At 38.9% G+C, this 19,239-nt stretch overlaps 1 protein-coding gene across 1 annotated transcript; it reads right to left on the bottom strand.

Annotated features, from left to right (window-relative positions):
* Window positions 1-386: 386 nt before the first annotated feature.
* On the bottom strand, window positions 387-9,388 carry LOC124551311. The gene is made up of 7 exons (XM_047126320.1): window positions 9,333-9,388; window positions 8,380-8,431; window positions 7,113-7,219; window positions 5,488-5,571; window positions 1,910-1,970; window positions 1,662-1,742; window positions 387-524 (listed from the first exon to the last, which is right to left on the bottom strand). The coding sequence occupies exons 1-7, from the start codon at window positions 9,340-9,342 to the stop codon at window positions 521-523; spliced, it is 399 nt and encodes a 132-aa protein (XP_046982276.1). The 5' UTR covers window positions 9,343-9,388; the 3' UTR covers window positions 387-520.
* Window positions 9,389-19,239: the final 9,851 nt, after the last annotated feature.

The raw sequence follows: 19,239 nt of genomic DNA on the forward strand, positions 1-19,239 counted from the left end.
CTAAGTGTGATGCAGTATTCAACACATGCTTATGATTTTAACACAAGGGAAAATTGTAATCATGCTGAAGCAAATCTGCTAAAACTGACCAACAGAATCTTCCTACACAGTAATTTGCCATTGTACATACAGATGAAACAAAATGTGGTTGTTTTCAAAGAAAATCGTTAATCCAGTATGTAACAGTACCTGGAAGCTAACCATTATGTAACATACAGAGAATCACTTATTTTCTTTGTATATGCATGTAACTGTAATTCTGAACTACATTCACTCATGATGTGTCAAGTATCATTATTTGAAAGAAAAATAATACTAATTGTGCACAAAAATCAAGGTCATATTGATTTAATTCTTACCTTATGTGTTCAGGATGAACATCCTTTGTCAGTACTTTCCTTTCACATGTGCACTCGAGAATGTGGCCAAAATCCCTCATGACAGAGATTCATCCACATCCTCTCTGCTTCAGTGTGGGTGGAGAATCCAAAATCCATTTTACACTGACAGATGCCACAATTTACCTGCAACATTACACTTGTTACTTCAACTGCCATCAAATCAGGAACTACCAGTAACTATACCTTATCTTTCAAATAAATAAATAAACTTTATATAATTCCATCATCCTGGGTGACAGGATATGGCTGAAGCAAATTACAGACTGGAATTTTTGATATGTGTAACATGTGGAAAAGATAGAACTAATATGTTTGGGTGATTATTCTGTGCCATTTGAATTTGGAGGATATATTTTGGCCACCCTGTGTATCCTCACATACTGCGTAATCGTCAGCAGGACCCATTTTAAGAATGATCAGACCCTTTTAGTACATGTTTTCTCTCACGATATTTTGATAAAACTAGCAACCTCTCATCAGTTGTAGTCTTAACAAATATTATTTGAAAACAGAGCAATTTACTGAATTCTAATGTCTCCTATCCATTAACTCATTCATGTTGATTATAGGCTTTTCATATGACACGAGAAACATTGTACATGATACATTAATGTAACATCACCATGCAGTGTAGGTAAGAAATTATTAATGAAGTACATAGAGGTAATGCATACTAAATTTATGAATCCCACTGGTATCTCATACAGATCAGTCACGAACACTGTCTCACTGTGATGGAGCAGAATTGGAGGTATGAAGGTACAAGGAGAAGCAGCAACTATTTGTTCAGTTAAACAGCTACATAACAAGCAAGGCTAATATAGGTATTTTCAGCGACCAGCGATGTGTTGACAGTCCCACCACCCTTAGTACAGGTTTACAACAGTGCGGCAGAATGATAAAACTGCCCATCTGTTTCTCAGGTTCTAAGCTCTCAGTTGTACATGCACACACACCAACAATAATGGTCATGTATCGACTGTGCCCAGCAAGCTGCAACCTCAGCAGTATAGTAACATCTGCCAGTCACTGACTAGCCTGTCATAACTGTCTCCTTTTGTATCTCGCGTCCCACTTCTGAAATATGGGTTGCTTGTTAAAATTGTCTTTCACATTTACACCTCACACTGAGTCTCAATGTCTGAATGATCAGTACCTAACTTGAAATGTCACTTTATGGTTCAGTTATTTTACTGAAAGAATAGGGGTACTGTTTGACGAGCAACTATCAATGATGCATTGAACACAATTATACTCTACCCGTGGAAAACTGGTGCCCATGGATTCAAGTTTGAGACTGGATAGAGGTCCACTGGATGTCCATCTGTCTCGCTGAGTGCACTGTAAAGACATAAAAGTTGCTGATATTAATTTGAGACAGTTTATCAACAGAAAATTCTATTTGGCAGTTGACACTACAATTACATTTGAAGAGTAGCACAGGATCAAGTATGATTAGTAGGTGGACAAGAAGAGATTTAATTATATCAAACATGTGTATACTGTACCTCACGAAAAAAGGTGCCTCTGGATTCAGGACGTGTTTTTTTTTTTTTTGTCTCTCTTGCACTGAAATTGAATTGTTTGTGTTACATTAGAAAGCATCATTACAACCAAATTGATGAAATGAACATATTTTAACATACAATCAAGGAACTACTTACATCTGTAATAGGGAAACAAAGTTAGCAAAGTCAACATAAATATAATAGCAATTCACACCATTGTCTCACATGCCATAGGATTTTAACAGTTGGACAGATACAGGTAGTTATAAAACTAGATACATGGTCGATGCATGGATTTAGACAAATACAACTTCAGATTGTTTGCGGACATTTCCTGCACCATTCATTATGCTGACAAGATTGCTGCAATCATTTCTGAGCACGCAGCTGTGTCATTAGTTCTTGGACTTCAATAGGAAATACTTGAACGGAGAAGCATGAATTCAATTATTACCGCTGATATGGGACCTTGAGGAACAGCTGCAATGAAATGCCTTTTTCCCATACACATATTTTGTGGTATGCGTAACATGTAAAATCCTTCACTCAAGCAAACCAGCATCTAACAATTCCTTTTATCCAAAATCAGCTGATTTTTTTGTCTACACAAGCAATTCCACGATTTGGATAAATATCTACACTGAGGGTCACACAAAATTGGACAATAACAAACCATTACATATGTGGGATCATTCCTTGTTAACACCCTCAATTGTGCAGACCACAATAGGAATGAAACTAAATTAAGAGTTATCAGACAGCATCACTCTAGGCTCAGTACGTGGCACACCGACAAATACAAATATAAAATTACACAAATCCACAGTGTCTATTCCTTCAGACATGTTCAAAAGAACACACCGCACAGTCATAACTGATTTGCCTCAATGGGCAATAGATCCACCTGACTCAGTGTCCGATCTCCTTCAGGAATCGGAAAGTAGCGAGCATGGAGGAAATGAACAAGGACTGTAGACAGGTGGCACAAGGTAGGAAGAGGCCTGCCAAGATAGCTGCGATAAACATTGTGCCTGGGTGGCGCTGTGGTTCCCAACTTTGAATCTCAGGCCAGCACTCATATTCACTCATTGGCAGTGATGCCGAGCAGGGTCCTAATGCAGCACATGTCAATATTTCTTTTCCTCCCTTTCTCCCCTCTCCTTCAATTTACATAATAAACATAAAAGACACTGAATGACTCCATAAAATGAAGTTTGCCGATGTAAGCATGAGGATCAAGAGCACAAACAGTTATTGTAAAATAAAAAATAATAGTGAAATGTTTTCAGTTTATTATTATCAAATTCCTTATACTACCCACTTTCCTACAAAGCAGTGTAAGGTGAAAACTGCCAAGCACTCAGCATTCTCAAATGAAAATGGACCAATTTTTTTTCTTTTATGCCCTAAGTAAATTAAATTTACTCACATTTCCATAAATTGAGTCACCAGGATACTGTTTTCCAGAAATTAAGAATACAGGTCAATTAATAATAAATTGAATGCTAATGGGTTAATACCATTTATTGTTTAATTGTCCTTTAGGAAGTTTCTACTGTTTTTGTGGATGATAACTGGTGTTAGCCATAATAACACAATTCTCTTATGAACCACAAATTTCGAAACCCATGTTCCTGTACATCACTATTCCCTTCATGATAACTGGATTTCGAGGATGCAAGTATTAGCCTGAAGTGATATTCAGATTACCCCAACGAAGTTTTCTTTGCCAGGCAGTGCTTTCATCCTGCCATTGCCTTCTGAATCCAGTCAAATGTGTCTTCTGGCATCATCTTTGTGTTTGAGCCAGAGTGAAGATCCTTCAAGTTTTGTCTTTTCTGAAAACTAGCTCTAGCTACTATGACATCAGAATGTCTTCATCAAAACTAACCTTTCTAGCCTTGCACTTTCTGTACCAGTGTTACTGTACTGAAACATAGGCCACCTTTTGCCTCAGAAAGCAAGCAATAATCATAAACTTCCAACCATCACAATCAACGATGTACTGCTGGAAATCGCCCAAGTAAGTGACAGTTCTTCATTAGTATCTTTCCGAAGACAGAAACCACTTACTGACCACAGCATTCTATTGCCCGTACTTCTGAAAAGCTTCTCAGTACAATTTTTAGTGGAACACCACATGTTTTGGGTGACTCAGTCTGTTGTTCCAACGCTATTTCACCCCTTTTGTCATTATCTTTAAGCCTGTGAAAAAATTCAAATCCCTCATCTATGACTACCTCTCAAACGAAATAGCAATACTAATCAATGCACATCACTGCTCTCTTTGCAGACACTTCCACGCAATGATGACACAAGCAAACGCTGGTTACTGTGTAGCACTAAAATTGCAAAATTATTCCACAAACAGCACAAATTGGGCACAGTATTGCCACATGAATACTCTGAAGGACAGGTGTGGATTCGAATGTCATTACTTCATCCAATGTTACCCAAACAGCACTTGTAGCAGAAAGAATACTGTGCCAATGCTGTGAGCTTAGAATCAAAGTCAAGTCAGGCTACCCCAAAGTCTTCCCTCTGTTTATCAGAACCTAAGGGAGGATGAGGGGGTGAGAGAACTGACCTACACCACACCACCCAAGAGGCACCCTAGCTGATATTTAGTACATCAACAAATGCCAACAAAAGCGAATAAAAACCATTTTAAATTCATTTAAACAAGGGCGTACCATGCATGATAAATATCAGGTCATCTGGATGCCCAATTGTATGCTCAGTTTTGAAAACTAACCCATTGAGAAACATCAGAAATGATTTTTTACACCTAAACAACAAATGTATACCCTCATTAACTGAGCATGTAAAACAAACAGATAAGTAGCTTTGTACAGCCAACTTCAATAGTTTTCAGTGCCATTCACACATGGCAATGGCAATAGTTCTGTTACATTTGTTGTACCAATCTTCACTTTTGCATACCACTGATTAAAGTAAATTATCAGGAGCTAGAGCTAAAATCTGTGTCTTTGACAAGAGAAGCTAGTGTTGAATGTTTCCTGCCTTTTCATCAAAACATCCTAACCAGCACTTGATGACATTTCTCTTACTGTAATATTGTTGTTACATAGATAAAGTAGACCACTAGGAGATGCCAACTTCCCAGAATTCAGTGAAAGTTGAATACAGTTAACAACGCTTTCCTCACAGTACAGAACTTTTGTGAAGTACCAGAATACCTGGAGGTCATAACTGGCAATTTAACAGTGGGAAATGAAGCACTTGTTTTGAAACTGAAGAGTTCTGACTGTATACTCCGCAGCTAAGAGCTCAGTTTCATGGGTGATTGAACAATACACGAACACTAAAGAATTACCTCCATTAGTAGAAACAGATTTTCTTATCTAGGTATACGTATCACTCACTGTAGCCATAGCAATAAACTTACTCATAACAACAAATCTTTTCTTATTTCACAATTTCAGTGTTTAATAGTTCTCTCATAATGAAAATAACTTTATGTTACCACATAATATAATTAGCACTGCCAATCAGGCAAACATGAAACAAAGCATCAGAAATAAGCTTAATAAACCAGTATATTACACAAACCATACCTGACTTCCACCAAGCCCTCAGCAGTACATCCTGGACGTACTGCTTCCAGCCTGCTCTGCAGAATAGATGACCTCGTCTGCACACTGCAAAAACAATGTCAACTGTCAAAGCAGGTTTTTTCAGTGCAGCAACAGAAAGAGAAATTTTGTAGAAAAATCCGACAACTCAGTTTAAGGAAATCCCAGTTTAAGAAGTGGTACCATGCAGCTGCGGTTCTGAAGATTTAGTGAACAATTAAAAAAAAATGGTACATGCATTAAACTGAAGTGTCACGAATATACAGGAAAGTTCTGCTGGCAAGTCAAAAATAGCTCATTGCATATTAAAGCTTTATTCAATTTTCTACAGCATCTACATTAGCTATGGGCAGGTAGCTCTAATGAAGTGTAAAAAATACAAGGAAAAGCAGTATCAAGTCTTTTCCCCCCCCACGGCAAGCTGCCTTCCCAGCACTCAAAATGCTCAAAACAATAGTATGGTATGTACCTTACACAAATCGCTTAATATCCACAATACAATTGAAATTATCACAAATCCAAGACAAACACTACCAACATGCACGCTTCATGGACATTTCCCTATCAGTGGATTCCCTTTACTCTTTTAACTGCATTTACTGTCATCCACATAACTGCCTTGTTGCAAGTGCAGCTTATGCCCTTGTATCATTGCCATTTATGCCGTTACCACCCTCTCATGCATAATAAATTATAGCCAAACATACATAGCGTCACTGTTTATGAAATATTCAACAGCTCCACCGTGTTTTATTCGTACATGAACATTAAACGAGAAAGCAGACAATCTGATCATTTCACATACAGAATGTGTGTTAGTAGTTCGTGGAGTCGTGGAAATGTGGATGCCAAATACTACAGACCAACTGCACTTCACTTCAGGCGTATACATGAACAAAATGTGGTATTATGGAAAATGAAATTCCTGATGGTTAAATTTCACTAGACCACGTTCAGATGAAAAAGAAAAATATTGTCTTCTGTCAAGGAACAATCCTTCCCCCAAAATTTATTTTCAAGCAAACCTGGGCACAAAAAGTACGATTTAAGCTCAAGGTAAATGCTTAAACCTGGCATACCCGGCATAATTAAGCCCTCGGATATAGCAAAATTTTTATGCGTCACATGTATTGGAGAAAACTTTTCAAAGCTCCTGCTTCATTCACAACACGAACAACTCATGGTAAAATACTGGGATCAACTGAGAAGCAGGGATGCAGTTTTCCATCATTGGCAGAATCTATGAATGCACTATCCACAATATCAATGCTTTGGTTTTGCATTTTATCCACTAAGTCAACACAGGTTGTGAATTATTGCACCAGGTCCACAATGTACATTGATCTCTATATCAAATATGGAACATTGACAATAAGCAAAGCTCAGTATCAGCAAAAACACTAATATTCTGCCTTAACATTAGTCACACTCAGATTAACTGCACTGAGGTTCAACAGCACAACCAATACTGCATTAATATACTACAGAAAGACAAAACACAAAACATGGAAAACAGTAACTAACAGATGGAGAATGGAAGCAGACAAATATAAATTCACCATTTTATAGCACAAACACACTCCCAAAGCAAAAATGGGACACTGTACCTTCATTCTCCGTACATACCACAAGTGGCTCCATTTGAGCTGACAGACACAGATTTGGGTTGGCTTGGTGGCAGAATAGTTTAGATTTTGACACAGAGTGTAAAAATCTGAAATGAAAAAATTCTATTACCTCCTAAACTAACTTAAGAGGCAACAGTTCCTATGTATGTTACACTAAAATAATATTCCACTATTAACATCCAGTATCTAAATGTTCTCCAGACACAAATTGTCTTAACACAGCAATCCCCCATTTTGGTAGCTGCAGCATCTTGATGTCAGCCTGTTTCATCGAATATGTTACAGCACAATATTCTGGTGCATGATGGTAACATCTCACATGCCACATTGTACCAAGGACATAAAAAATAAACATCCTTCCTAAAGGCTGATTTAAGGAAGTACTGCCCAATACCACTTTACAGTATGAAAAGATCTATACTTTCCCCAGCTCAATAAAAAATTGTGATGTTCAAATTCTACACACTATGAAATATTCCTATCAACTGTCTGTGGAAAACAAAAAATACTGCTGAATATCCTACTATTTATATACACTACTCATCAGACTCATTGCATCTTAATATTACAGTTATATATGCACCAGTAATGATAGAAGTTGTGACTCATTCCACTTACAAGCCAATCGCTTACACAAATAACACTACAAATAAATATAATAACAGGTAATATCATTAATTCCATTGTTTGGATCTGGAATATCAACTCAAGCAACCTCCTTACATAGCCAAGACCTCAGACTAGGTGATATTATTGTCTCCACTAAAAGAGGAAAAGGAACAAAATAGGTTAACTGATAATTCATCCAACCTAATGTAGAACGCTGGTTTCAGTACACTGCGTCACAACATCCTCAAAAACAAAAAAGGTAAAGCATGCTTTCACTGGTGGTAGGAGAACAGCGTAATGACGACAAATATAGAAACATCTCAAATAAATTTTACCCCCCCCCCCCTTTCTCACAGGATTTAAATGATATTGTAAACACAAACAAAATACATCTGGCCACTACAGATACTTGCAGAAGCCTACAAAAGGCACTTCGAAGACTATACCATTGAACCACGTCATTTGCTAGATAAGCAAAGACAGTTAAATGGACTGTTCTGCTTCTGCATGTAAATGTCACATGCCATGTTATATCACACCTCAAATCAGAGGTCCAGTACTGTTGGTTGGACTCAAGAACAGGTACCTGTTCATTTGCTACACATTTAAAGCCAAATCTATGGTCAGCATACTGTACCGAACAAAGATCTCCAGCCATTCGGGTAGATTACAGCACGGGCAGTCATTGTCTGGAGAGAAAGAAAAGAAGAACATTAATTTTCGGTGAGACTTCAAACAATGTATTTTAAATAATAATTTTTACATCATTTTGCAAAATTCTAAGAGATTACAAACTATCAGTTATGACGTGTTCTTAAGTATGTGGCAATTAATTTACTGCGATGGCCATATATTTTTACATTAAATCTAGTAACACTACATAGAGCACTTTTTTCTGATTTGTTTCGAAATGCTTTCAAAGAAATAGTTGAGTTTATTTTATTGCGCATCATATGTATTTGGTCAAAGCAGACGTGCGGGATCCGACGCTTCCGTATTTAAAATTATTTGGTAACGAAATTTTATGTGGCATGAACAAAGGATAGAGTGGCATAGCCAAGTAAATATGTAACACATGGAGCATATCTACAGCAGAAGTAGACGTTCTAAACTTAAGCATGAAATTTAGGTAGGATAGTGTAGCCTTAAACCTGTTTCCGGTGGCCCGATTTTGAATTAAAACCGTATTACAGATTCAACATGGCGAACACGTGGAAAGGCAGTACACGTAAAATGGCTCCCGCTATTCATATTAAACTGCATACGAAACGGAAACCATTTTCTCGATCTTTATTTGACTGGGTAACACTTCTGTTCAGCATCGTGCTTAAACTCTTGCGGTCCTGAACATATGTAAGTAGTAATGCTAGAAATCTACCGCGATCCTAAATCGGAAATAAACCACGTGTTTACCTATGCCGCTTTACAGCTAACGTACTGTGTACAAAATGCAGGCGTCTGTGCAGGGAAATGCGTCACAACATAAAATACCAGATACATGCTACTTAAATCGACTAGCAATGCATTCTTCATCACTCAACAGACTCTGCCGTCTAAACTATTTGTAAAATACTATTTGCAAACGCTTACCGTCAGCCATTACAGATGTTCGATTATCAAACACTCAAACAGCAACTACACCTGATACAGCAAGAATAGAACTGCGCTCGTTGTCTCGCCTGAGTGACTCATCATTGCTTTAGCTGTGCCAACATATACGACTTTCTTACGCCATGTTTCGTGGTGTAATCGATTACATGCTGGATTATTTTGCACCAACAATAGGTAATGAGCATCATAAACAATTTCGACAACAGAGCAAAAAATAACTGATGACAGGAAATTCACAGAACATGAAATTCTGCTTTAAAGACATAAATCCCAAAAATATCCGTAGCGGTAACGGAATAATAGTGAAGTATTTTGTCGATTGTTCTACCAGTTTCCGAAAAATGGTACAATTATCAACATTTCCTCAAAAAAATTGTATGTAACGGAAACAATAGCAATAGTAAAACCATTTAAATAACGAGCAGTGTACGAGAGATAATGTTATGGCCCGATTAAATTTTATGTACCGCAGCCACGACGTAGTGTGATTAGGCTCATGTTGTCAGCGACCCTTGAATGCAGGGAAATATGTGGCATTTGTGTTAATTTCTCGTATACCCGCAAACGATTTCTTATAAGATGTTTCGTTGACGAGAATAATTAATTTACTGAGATGACGATGGTTTGCCCAATGAGCTATTTGTAAACAAAAGCGAGAGTGCTGATAGATATGACAAAAGAAAATTGTGCATTTTCTTTTCTCGAAAGATCAAGAACGACCAACACGGGTGTAATCGACAGATAAGCACCATAGAGGCCACTGACAAATTTCTTAAATACAATCCGGCGTGGGTGTCATACGATAGCGTGAGAAGGAAGTTTATCTGAAATCGGCCACGTGACGACCCTCGCGCTGTGGAGAGAGATCTTTGTCTAGACCACCGAATTCGCGAAAATGTTGCTAAGAAATAAGATTGCTATGATACATCGCAACGTATAAGTTCTCTGGCATGAAGTACGATACAGTTAACTGTGTAGTTTTTCTAATAAGAATTAACTGACACATATACAAGACCTCTTAAAATTTTGATGATCTGCGTTTTATTTCAGATTATACTGAAATAGGGATTTGTGGAAGGCACTCTGCGGAATATATGGTTTCAATTTTACAATCAGGAAGGATTTGTACAGACATTTGAGAACTTTCCATGAAATCGACGTAAATTAAAAAGCAAATAATGAAATAAGTTAACATGCCAGTATCTTACAATAATTTTACGTACAGTGTTTCCCTCGATCGCCACTAGAAAACGCATATGCCAGTTCCTCAAACACTACTAAAAGAAATGTGATACAGTATTATAGTGTAATGTTGGTTTTTTTGTTTCAGATGTATATAATTTATAAATTTTATCAGCACGTGTTTCCCACTCAATAAATAACATGCTTTTAGTTTTACATTTCTTACCACACTTTTAAATAATTGTACACAGAGTGGTGTTTTTTTACATGCAGTACCAGGGAAGAGTTAAAACGGAATGAATCTGAAAAAAACAAACAAGAAATGTAATTTGATTCGTTGGGACAAAAATGGAGAAATCTGCTCTGATCTTACGCCTTCGAAGATAATATACATAGGACAAATTGACTGAACTGTTTCAGATATGAATATGCTGGGTATCCAGTACATTTAGTGTACTGTCACAAAGTCTTTTGTAATCAGATGCAGTAAATGAAGCTCACTAATGAGTGTGTCTGTTTTTTAAAAGAATATTCACATTGTAGGGCTAATGTCCTTCCTTAATGTTAATTATTGGCGTTACAAAAATTATAAGATTTGAGTAAGTCCTAGCAAGGCTGTAAAGTTCTAAAAATTTTTATGATCTACTGGCTGTGTCATAACATCGGCTTGTTGCTCATTTGTGCTAACATACATCTAAGATGGCGGCGTGTGTAGATATCCGCGATTTTACTCCAAAAATAAGTTACAGTGAAGCCGTTAAAAATTCGTGTGTAAGGTGCAAAAGTGAATTATTAAAGTATAATGAGCGTATTGCTAGTTTACAATGTGTAATCAGCAGTCTAAGAATAGAAATCGACGGCCTGAAGTCCGAAAATATGGAACTGAAGTCGAAGCGAAACATGGATCCATTGCTTCAAGACAGACAGAACGACAAAAGCTTTCGCCAGAACATGGCTACATCGGTGCAAAATGACGCTGATAAATCATCAGAATGGAAGGTAGTACACAACAAGCGTCAAACAATCCGCACTAAAACTTCGTCTACAGCAAATGTTTCGAGGTTCGAGAATGTAAACAATTTTGATGTACTTTGTTCTAGTAATAGTCTCACTGAAAGTGAAAACAATCGTAAGAAGAGTGTACCGATAAACTATCGGAAAAAGGTTAGGTTTGATCTTTCAAAGCCACAACGTTCAGTTAACAGCAATGAAAGTGGCAGTGGTGTGATCCAGTCTGCTGTGAGTGAAACATCAACAAATCGTTTTCACATTTTCGCTGATAGTCATGGTAGAGGCATGGCTGATATAGTCAAAAGCAGTTTTAATGCTGCCGATGTTTGTGGAATTGTGAAGCCAGGTGCTAAACTTCAAGAAGTTGTAGCAGGGTGTGATCCCGAAAAAGTAAAAAACGAGTGTGTGATCTTAATAGGTGGCTCAAACAACGTTGCCTGCAACGAAGGGAATGATGCCATACAGTCGCTCAGGAAGAAAATATCGGCGCTTCATCAGTCTAAGGTATTTGTTGTGAACATTCCACAGAGACATGACTTAATTCCACAGTCCTGTGTAAATGAGGCTATCTCACAAACGAACTCTAAGTTAGCAAAGTTGTGTGAGCATTTTAAAAATACTTGTGTTGTAGATGTAAGCAGTTTTGGACGAGAATTATTTACAAGACACGGTATGCACCTGAACAGATCAGGAAAAAAAGCATTAGGTACCCTCTTAAAAACAAAAATATTGGAAGAAGTCCACAAATGTACCCCAAAGTTGGAACCAATCGCACTTGAATGGCTCCAACCATCAAGTCAGACTCGGTTTCAAACTCAAATGTTTCAGGAAAATGTTAGTAATGAACGTACTGTGTCTGTAGCTACAGATAATTTTTTAGGCAAAAGTTTAGATCTGTCTCTAATTCCAAAGAAATGACGATTTTTCACCAAAATGTGGGAGGACTTGGTAATAAAGTAAATGACATTACTGTTCTGTTAGAGGAACCACAAGGAATAAAAGATACTGATGTATTATGTTTTAGTGAAAATCATGTGAAAGATATTGAAAGGTTACAGCTAAGTGGTTACTGTCAGGCAGCGCATTACTCAAGAACCATCATGGAAAAAGGTGGAGTGGTAATTTATGTAAAAAACAACATATCTTACAATGCATTAGATTTAAAGAGCCATTGTATAGAGCAACAAATTGAAGTATGTGGTGTTGAGATTACTGTAAATGACTTCACAGCTGTAGTGTTAGCACTGTATAGATCTCCCTCAGGGAATTTGAATGTATTTCTTAAGCACTTAGATTCTTTATTATCCATACTGTACTCAAAGTCCAAGAACTTGATAATTACTGGTGACTTTAATGTTGATTTCCTAAATGAGAGCAATAGTAAAGCTGATTTAGTACATTTAATGGAGTCTTATAATCTGATGGCAATAGTAGATTTCCCAACTAGGGTTACTGTTAACAGTAAAAGTCTGATAGATAATATATTTATAGATAAGTCTACATGCAATGAGATCACTGTACATCCAATCCTTGGCCTTTCTGATCATGGTGGTCAATTGCTTAGGCTCAATTACATCAGTGTGTGCAACAGTTCCGAGCATTCTTGGAATTCTTTTAGGATAATAAATGAACAGGGCCTTAAAAAATTCAATGATAGCCTAAAAGAGATAGACTGGAGCCGAGTTTATAGGGAAACAGATGTAAACAAAAAGTACAATTCATTTTTAAATGAATTCATGTCTGTATTTGAGTCCATCTTTCCCAAAAAAGTAGTTAGAAATAGTCATATAGGCAATGCCAAGAAGTCTTGGATCACTACAGGGATAATAACATCTTGTAGAACAAAGAGGATGTTATACAGTTCTCTCAGGACTTGTAATGATCCAAAGAAACGACAACACTACAAACTTTACTGTAGCATTCTCAAGAAGGTTGTAAATAAATCTAAAAGTATGTGCATAAAATCAGAAATTGAAAGCTCCGAAAATAAAATTAAAACTATATGGAATGTAATAAAGAGGGAAACTGGCAGGACCACAGGGAACATGTCTCAGGTAGAGATTAAAACAGGGGACAGTATCATACAGAAACCTGAGTTGGTTGCAGAAATATTTAATAACGACTTTTTGAGAGCAGCAGAGAAGACAGGCTGTAATGGTTCCATGGAAGAATCATTGTCCCTCCTACAGAAAGCCATTAGCAACAGAATCCCACAGTTATCCTTATCTCCAGTTACTGTAAGCGAAGTCATAAGAGTAATTAGATCATTAAAAAATAAAAATTCTGCTGGTGTGGACAATATTTCTAGTAAAATACTGGAACACTGTTATAAATTTGTTAGTCCCATCTTATGCAACATATACAATGCATCCCTACAAGATGGGATTGTCCCTGACAGACTTAAGTTGGCTGTAGTGATTCCTCTCTCTAAAAAAGGGGATAAAAGCATTGTTACAAACTATCGCCCAATATCCCTATTAACTACCTTCTCGAAAATTCTAGAAAAAGTCACGCACAGGAGGATTGTAGAACATCTCAACTTCCACGGTATCTTAAGCAAAAATCAGTTTGGTTTTCATGCCGGTCTTTGTACTGAACAGGCAATATTCTCTTTCAGCAACCAAGTTTTGGAAGCCATTAACAAAAAAATGTCTCCAGTGAGTATTTTTTGTGATATTACGAAAGCCTTTGACTGTGTAAACCGCCAAATTATTCGGAAAAAGGCAGAATACTATGGTTTGGGTGGTACTGTTGGCTTGTGGCTACAATCATATCTACAGGATTGGAAGCAGACTGTAATGCTAAATGGCTCTTCTGGAGAACCTGCCTCGTCTGAATGGGGCACGATAACGTGTGGTGTGCCTCAAGGCTCCGTTTTGGGCCCACTGCTTTTCCTCATCTTTATTAATGATCTTCCTCTTTGTTCTGACACAAACAGCAAATTTACCCTGTTTGCCGATGATACCACAATTCTAATTGACGATTTGATTGATCATGATCTTGAAAAAACTACAAATACTGTTTTTAATGACATCTTAAATTGGTTCTCCTCAAATGGTCTCTCACTCAATGCAGATAAAACTCATTATATGAGGTTCCATACATCACAAAGTAATCCCGATGAAATTGACGTAAAATGTAGAGATCAATCAATATAGAAAGTTGAAGACACAAAATTCCTGGGTGCTTACATAGACAGTAAATGTAATTGGTCAGTTCACATTCTTCATCTATGTAAAAAACAGCTCGGCAACATTTGCATTACGGGTAATTTCTTCAGTGGCTGAAGTTGACACTATTAAGGTTGCCTACTTTGGCTACTTCCACTCATTGATGTCATATGCTATCATATTCTGGGGGAACCAACCACTTGCAAAAAAAATTTTCACCATCCAAAAAAAAAGCAATCAGAATAATGTGTGGGGTCCATCAAAGACACTCTTGCAGGCACTTGTTTCGGAAGACAGGTATCCTAACAACTGCCTCACAGTATATTTTTTCCTTGCTGACCTTTGTGTGCAAAAATTATTCCGTCTACCAAGACAACAGTAAATTCCACGGTTATAACACCAGAAACAAAAACAATCTACATTTAGAAATGAAACGTCTCACTCTCGTACAAAAAGGAGTTTACTACTCCAGCATTAAGCTGTTCAATGCTCTACCACTACATATCAAATGTGTTCATACAGAACTGCCAAAATTTAAACGAGTTCTCAAAGATTACCTGACAGAGAAATCTTATTATACTGTGGATGAATACCTGAAAGAAAATGTATACCATCACTAAACTTATTGTGTCTATAAGTAGTTCAATTGATTTTATTGTGCATTTGGGCATTAGCACACTTTTTGCAACAACAGATTGGCTGTACATGTATTTACTCTTGTAGGCCTAATATCTGATTTAACTTTGTGCTCTTATCTTTAACCTTTATTTGAAACTCCTTTTTCTGTCAAATGGTTGTTATGTTATCTAGCTGACATTGTATCTGTTACTGTATTTATAGTATGTCTTACTTAAACTATGTACAATTTGCCATTGAATTGCCCTTGTATTTATTGTAAGTTTAAATTGAAACCTGTACAATTTGACACGTTCCATATCCTTGTGATTAACTCACTAACTGGATCTATGGAACAAGAAATAAATAAATAAATAAACATACATTAACACAACTTCTGCACAAAAGCTTTCCCACTCACAAGCAAAAGTTTGATGGAGCTGTGGGGTCTTGCAAAAGCTTGTTACGGGCATATTATCTTCATGCAGTACAACAGCTCTTTGACTGCCAGAAACACTATGTTACATAGTACTGTGCTGACAGCCTCCACTATTCGCCATACTTAAGGCTAAAAATTCTGATTCTGTTGACAACAGGGGCACTGTAGGCTGTTTTGTAGATGCCCAAGAAACTCTGCAACCCAAAACTTTGAAAAGACAACCACTTGTGGACTTCTATGTCTTCTGTGACCAGCCCAGTCAGAGTGAACGTAACCAATTATAGTATCAGTACAGTTTTTATCCTTTGCACACAACAAGCTCATTTTATGGTTCACGTAATTTAATGCAGCACAAATTTTAAAACATTCCATAAACACAGACTAGCTTATGTTTGGTACCTGGTCACAATACTTATTGCTACATGAATATCTAGTATGTAACCTAATGTGACATACATCAATGATCCCATTAACTTTTTTCATCAGTTCTCAATGTCTTCTTTTTTCTTTTTTTTTTTTTTTTGTTGTTAGCAGAAAAGCCAACACCGTGTTACGAGTGGAGGCCGAAATGCATGTGTTTTAGCTCACGCAGGCTGGTCTGAGGAGGGAAGAACTATACTGACGTGAGGTCTGGAACATGACAAGGAATGAGAACTCAGAAAGCAGACGTGATTAGTTTGATACTTAATTTTAATCCATTAATGATGAAAGTCGCTCTTGACGGTACATGATTCACAATATTATCTGTTCTGAATACATTCTTGAAGAAATTATAGTAACTGTATATGGCGCCTTGTAATGTCGTAGCGAATGACGTAGCTGAAGACTATGCTAAACTGTCATCTCTGCAAATGAGAGCATATTTAGACAGTGAACCATCGCTAGCAAATTCGGCTGTACAACTGGGGCGAGTGCTAGGGAGTCTCTCTAGACTAGACGTGCCATATGGCAGCGATGGGTCTGACATATACTAACGGACCACGGCCGATTTAAAGGTTACCACCTAGCAAGTGTGGTGTCTGGTGGTGACACCACATTCCTCCCCTGCAAATCAGCGAATGATTGTGGTATAAGGCCTCCGCCCGCCGTGGGGAGGACCCCATGTTGACGTATGCGACGAGGTGGGGAGCCTAACAACAGGAGAGGCTGTGCCACCCACACCCTGCCATTTGGACTGTGGGGAGCTAGAGAACACCTGAAAACCTACTCCAGGGTGCACGCCAACATGCGGTGTATGTGCCCGTAGAGAGACGGAAGGGTCGACCTCCATCAGTCCGGGGCACCCGACAGGCGAAGACGACATATGGTCAGGAGCGGGCAAGGGTTCCATGTTGGAGGACAACTGGTCACGGGGAGCGATCGGTGGCGTGTGACCCAGGGGGGCACCTGGCGGATGCAGCGATGCATCCACTGTGGGCGTCCCCAGCAGGAGAACAGGCGGCAGCGGTGGCGCATCGCCATGGGTGAAAATGGAAGGCAGGGTCGGTAACACATGGGGCTGAGGCGAGCCAGTAGATGCGTCCCCGGTGTGCTGACCGTACAGCACCATCGCTTAAAAAGCAGACGGCAAGCGGCAGATCCCGTGTGACGGCAGAGGCGCAGCTGATTGAGATGCTGGCGCACCTCACCAGAGGCCCCTAAAACCAGATACATAGTGTGTCTGAGGCAGCAGAGAATGCGCCCTTCGAGCCAATGCCATGAACCATGATAGTGGTGGTAGTAGACAAAATCGCCTGGGGCAACAGCAGGTGTCTGCCCCCGCAAAGGAACCTGATGCGGTGGATGTAGCAAAGACATCAAGGTTCGATGATGGCGACCGTGCAGCAACTTAGCCAGCGAGCGACCATCTCGGGGCTGAGAGCGATACGAGGACAAAGAGCAATAACGCATCCTCCCGAGCATGTGACTCTTTCAGCTGAAACATCTGTGAATTGAAAGTCTTGACGAATCGTACAGCAGCACCATTTGACTGTGGCGAAAACGGCGCGGACATCAGATGTTGAATACCATTGGCCTTGCAGCATGACTGAAATTCTGCAGACATGAATTGTGGGCCATTGTCAGAAACAATTGTCTGTGGAAGACCTTCAATGCAAAAGATAGCAGATAACACCTGTATGGTGGCAGATGATGTCTTGGAATACATCCGGGCAACAAAAGGAAAATTCCTGAATGAATCTATCACAGCCAACCATCGAGCATTCCAGAATGGACTGGCAAAAACGATGTGTAAGCGTTGCCAGGGGAAAGTGGCTTTTGGCCATACAAAAAATTTCTGCGGTGGTGCCGATTGTTGTTCGGCACACACCATGCAAGAAGGGCACATATTCATAATCACAGCATCCATTCCGAACCAAGTTCAGTGCTGACGAGCAAGTTGTTTCGTTCTCACTATACCCCAATGTCCTCGGTGGAGAAGCTTTAAGACAGAGGACTGTAACGAATGTGGGACCATGACCCTGGACTGATCATTATCAGAACACAACAGCAAAACACCACGTTGAACAAAAAGTATCTCCTTGTGAGCAAAACGTCGGTGAACCAACGGGTCCCTGATCCATAACTTTGAAAAGGGCCATTCTGTAGCAACAAAATGCAGAACGGTAGCAAGGACAGGGTCGGCAGTTGTGGATGTAGCTACACGACGAAAATCAATTGGAAATGATTCAACCACGTCATCGGTTTCCGAATCAATGAACATGCAAGCAAGTTCAGAGGAATCGAATGCCCTATTCTCATCAATAGGCAAACGGCACAATGCATTGGCGTTTCCGTGCTTAACAGTGGACCGATACAAGATATCGTAGTAGTACTGCAAGAGGCGCTTCAGTCTGGAACCGTGCGACCGCTACGGTCGCAGGTTCAATCCTGCCTCAGGCATGGATGTGTGTGATGTCCTTAGGTTAGTTAGGTTTAAGTAGTTCTAAGTTCTAGGGGACTGATGACCTCACATGTTAAGTCCCATTGTGCTCAGAGCCATTTGAACCATCTTTGTGCACAAGCACAGCACCAATCCCAAAATCCGATGCATCCACCATCAACAAAAGGGGTTTCTGGGGATCGAATGGTGTAAGGCAAGTATTGGAAAGCAATGCCGATTTCAACCGGCGAAAGGCACATTCGCATTCCGTCGTCCAGACAAACGGAACACCTTTACGGCATAAGCGATGAAGCAGAGCTGAAATGGAAGAGACATGCGGCACATATAATAGTTGATTTTTCACAGCACACTCCGTAGCTGCTTCAAATTCTGAGGCGAAGGCAAGTCTATTATGGCACGGAGGTGTGTGGGACTGGGATGTATGGCTTGGACATTGAGCACATGTCCCAGGTATGGCAAGTCACTGGCAAAAAACACACATTTGTCCTTCCATAAGCGAAGACCATTATGTCGCAAGACCTGAAATAATGTTCTGAGATTGGCTAAATGATCTTCTTCTGTCTTTCCGGAGATCACAATATCGTCCAG

The sequence above is a fragment of the Schistocerca americana genome, chromosome 9, assembly GCF_021461395.2.
Source record: "Schistocerca americana isolate TAMUIC-IGC-003095 chromosome 9, iqSchAmer2.1, whole genome shotgun sequence".
Classification (NCBI taxonomy): Eukaryota; Metazoa; Arthropoda; class Insecta; order Orthoptera; family Acrididae; genus Schistocerca; species Schistocerca americana.

Coding starts and splice junctions, on each gene's coding strand:
- LOC124551311 (XM_047126320.1), bottom strand. Junction 7,220..8,379: donor TGGCTGGAGATCTTTGTTCG/GTACAGTATGCT, acceptor TTTTCATTTCAG/ATTTTTACACTCTGTGTCAA. Junction 1,971..5,487: donor GAGGGCTTGGTGGAAGTCAG/GTATGGTTTGTG, acceptor ATTCAATTTCAG/TGCAAGAGAGACAAAAAAAA.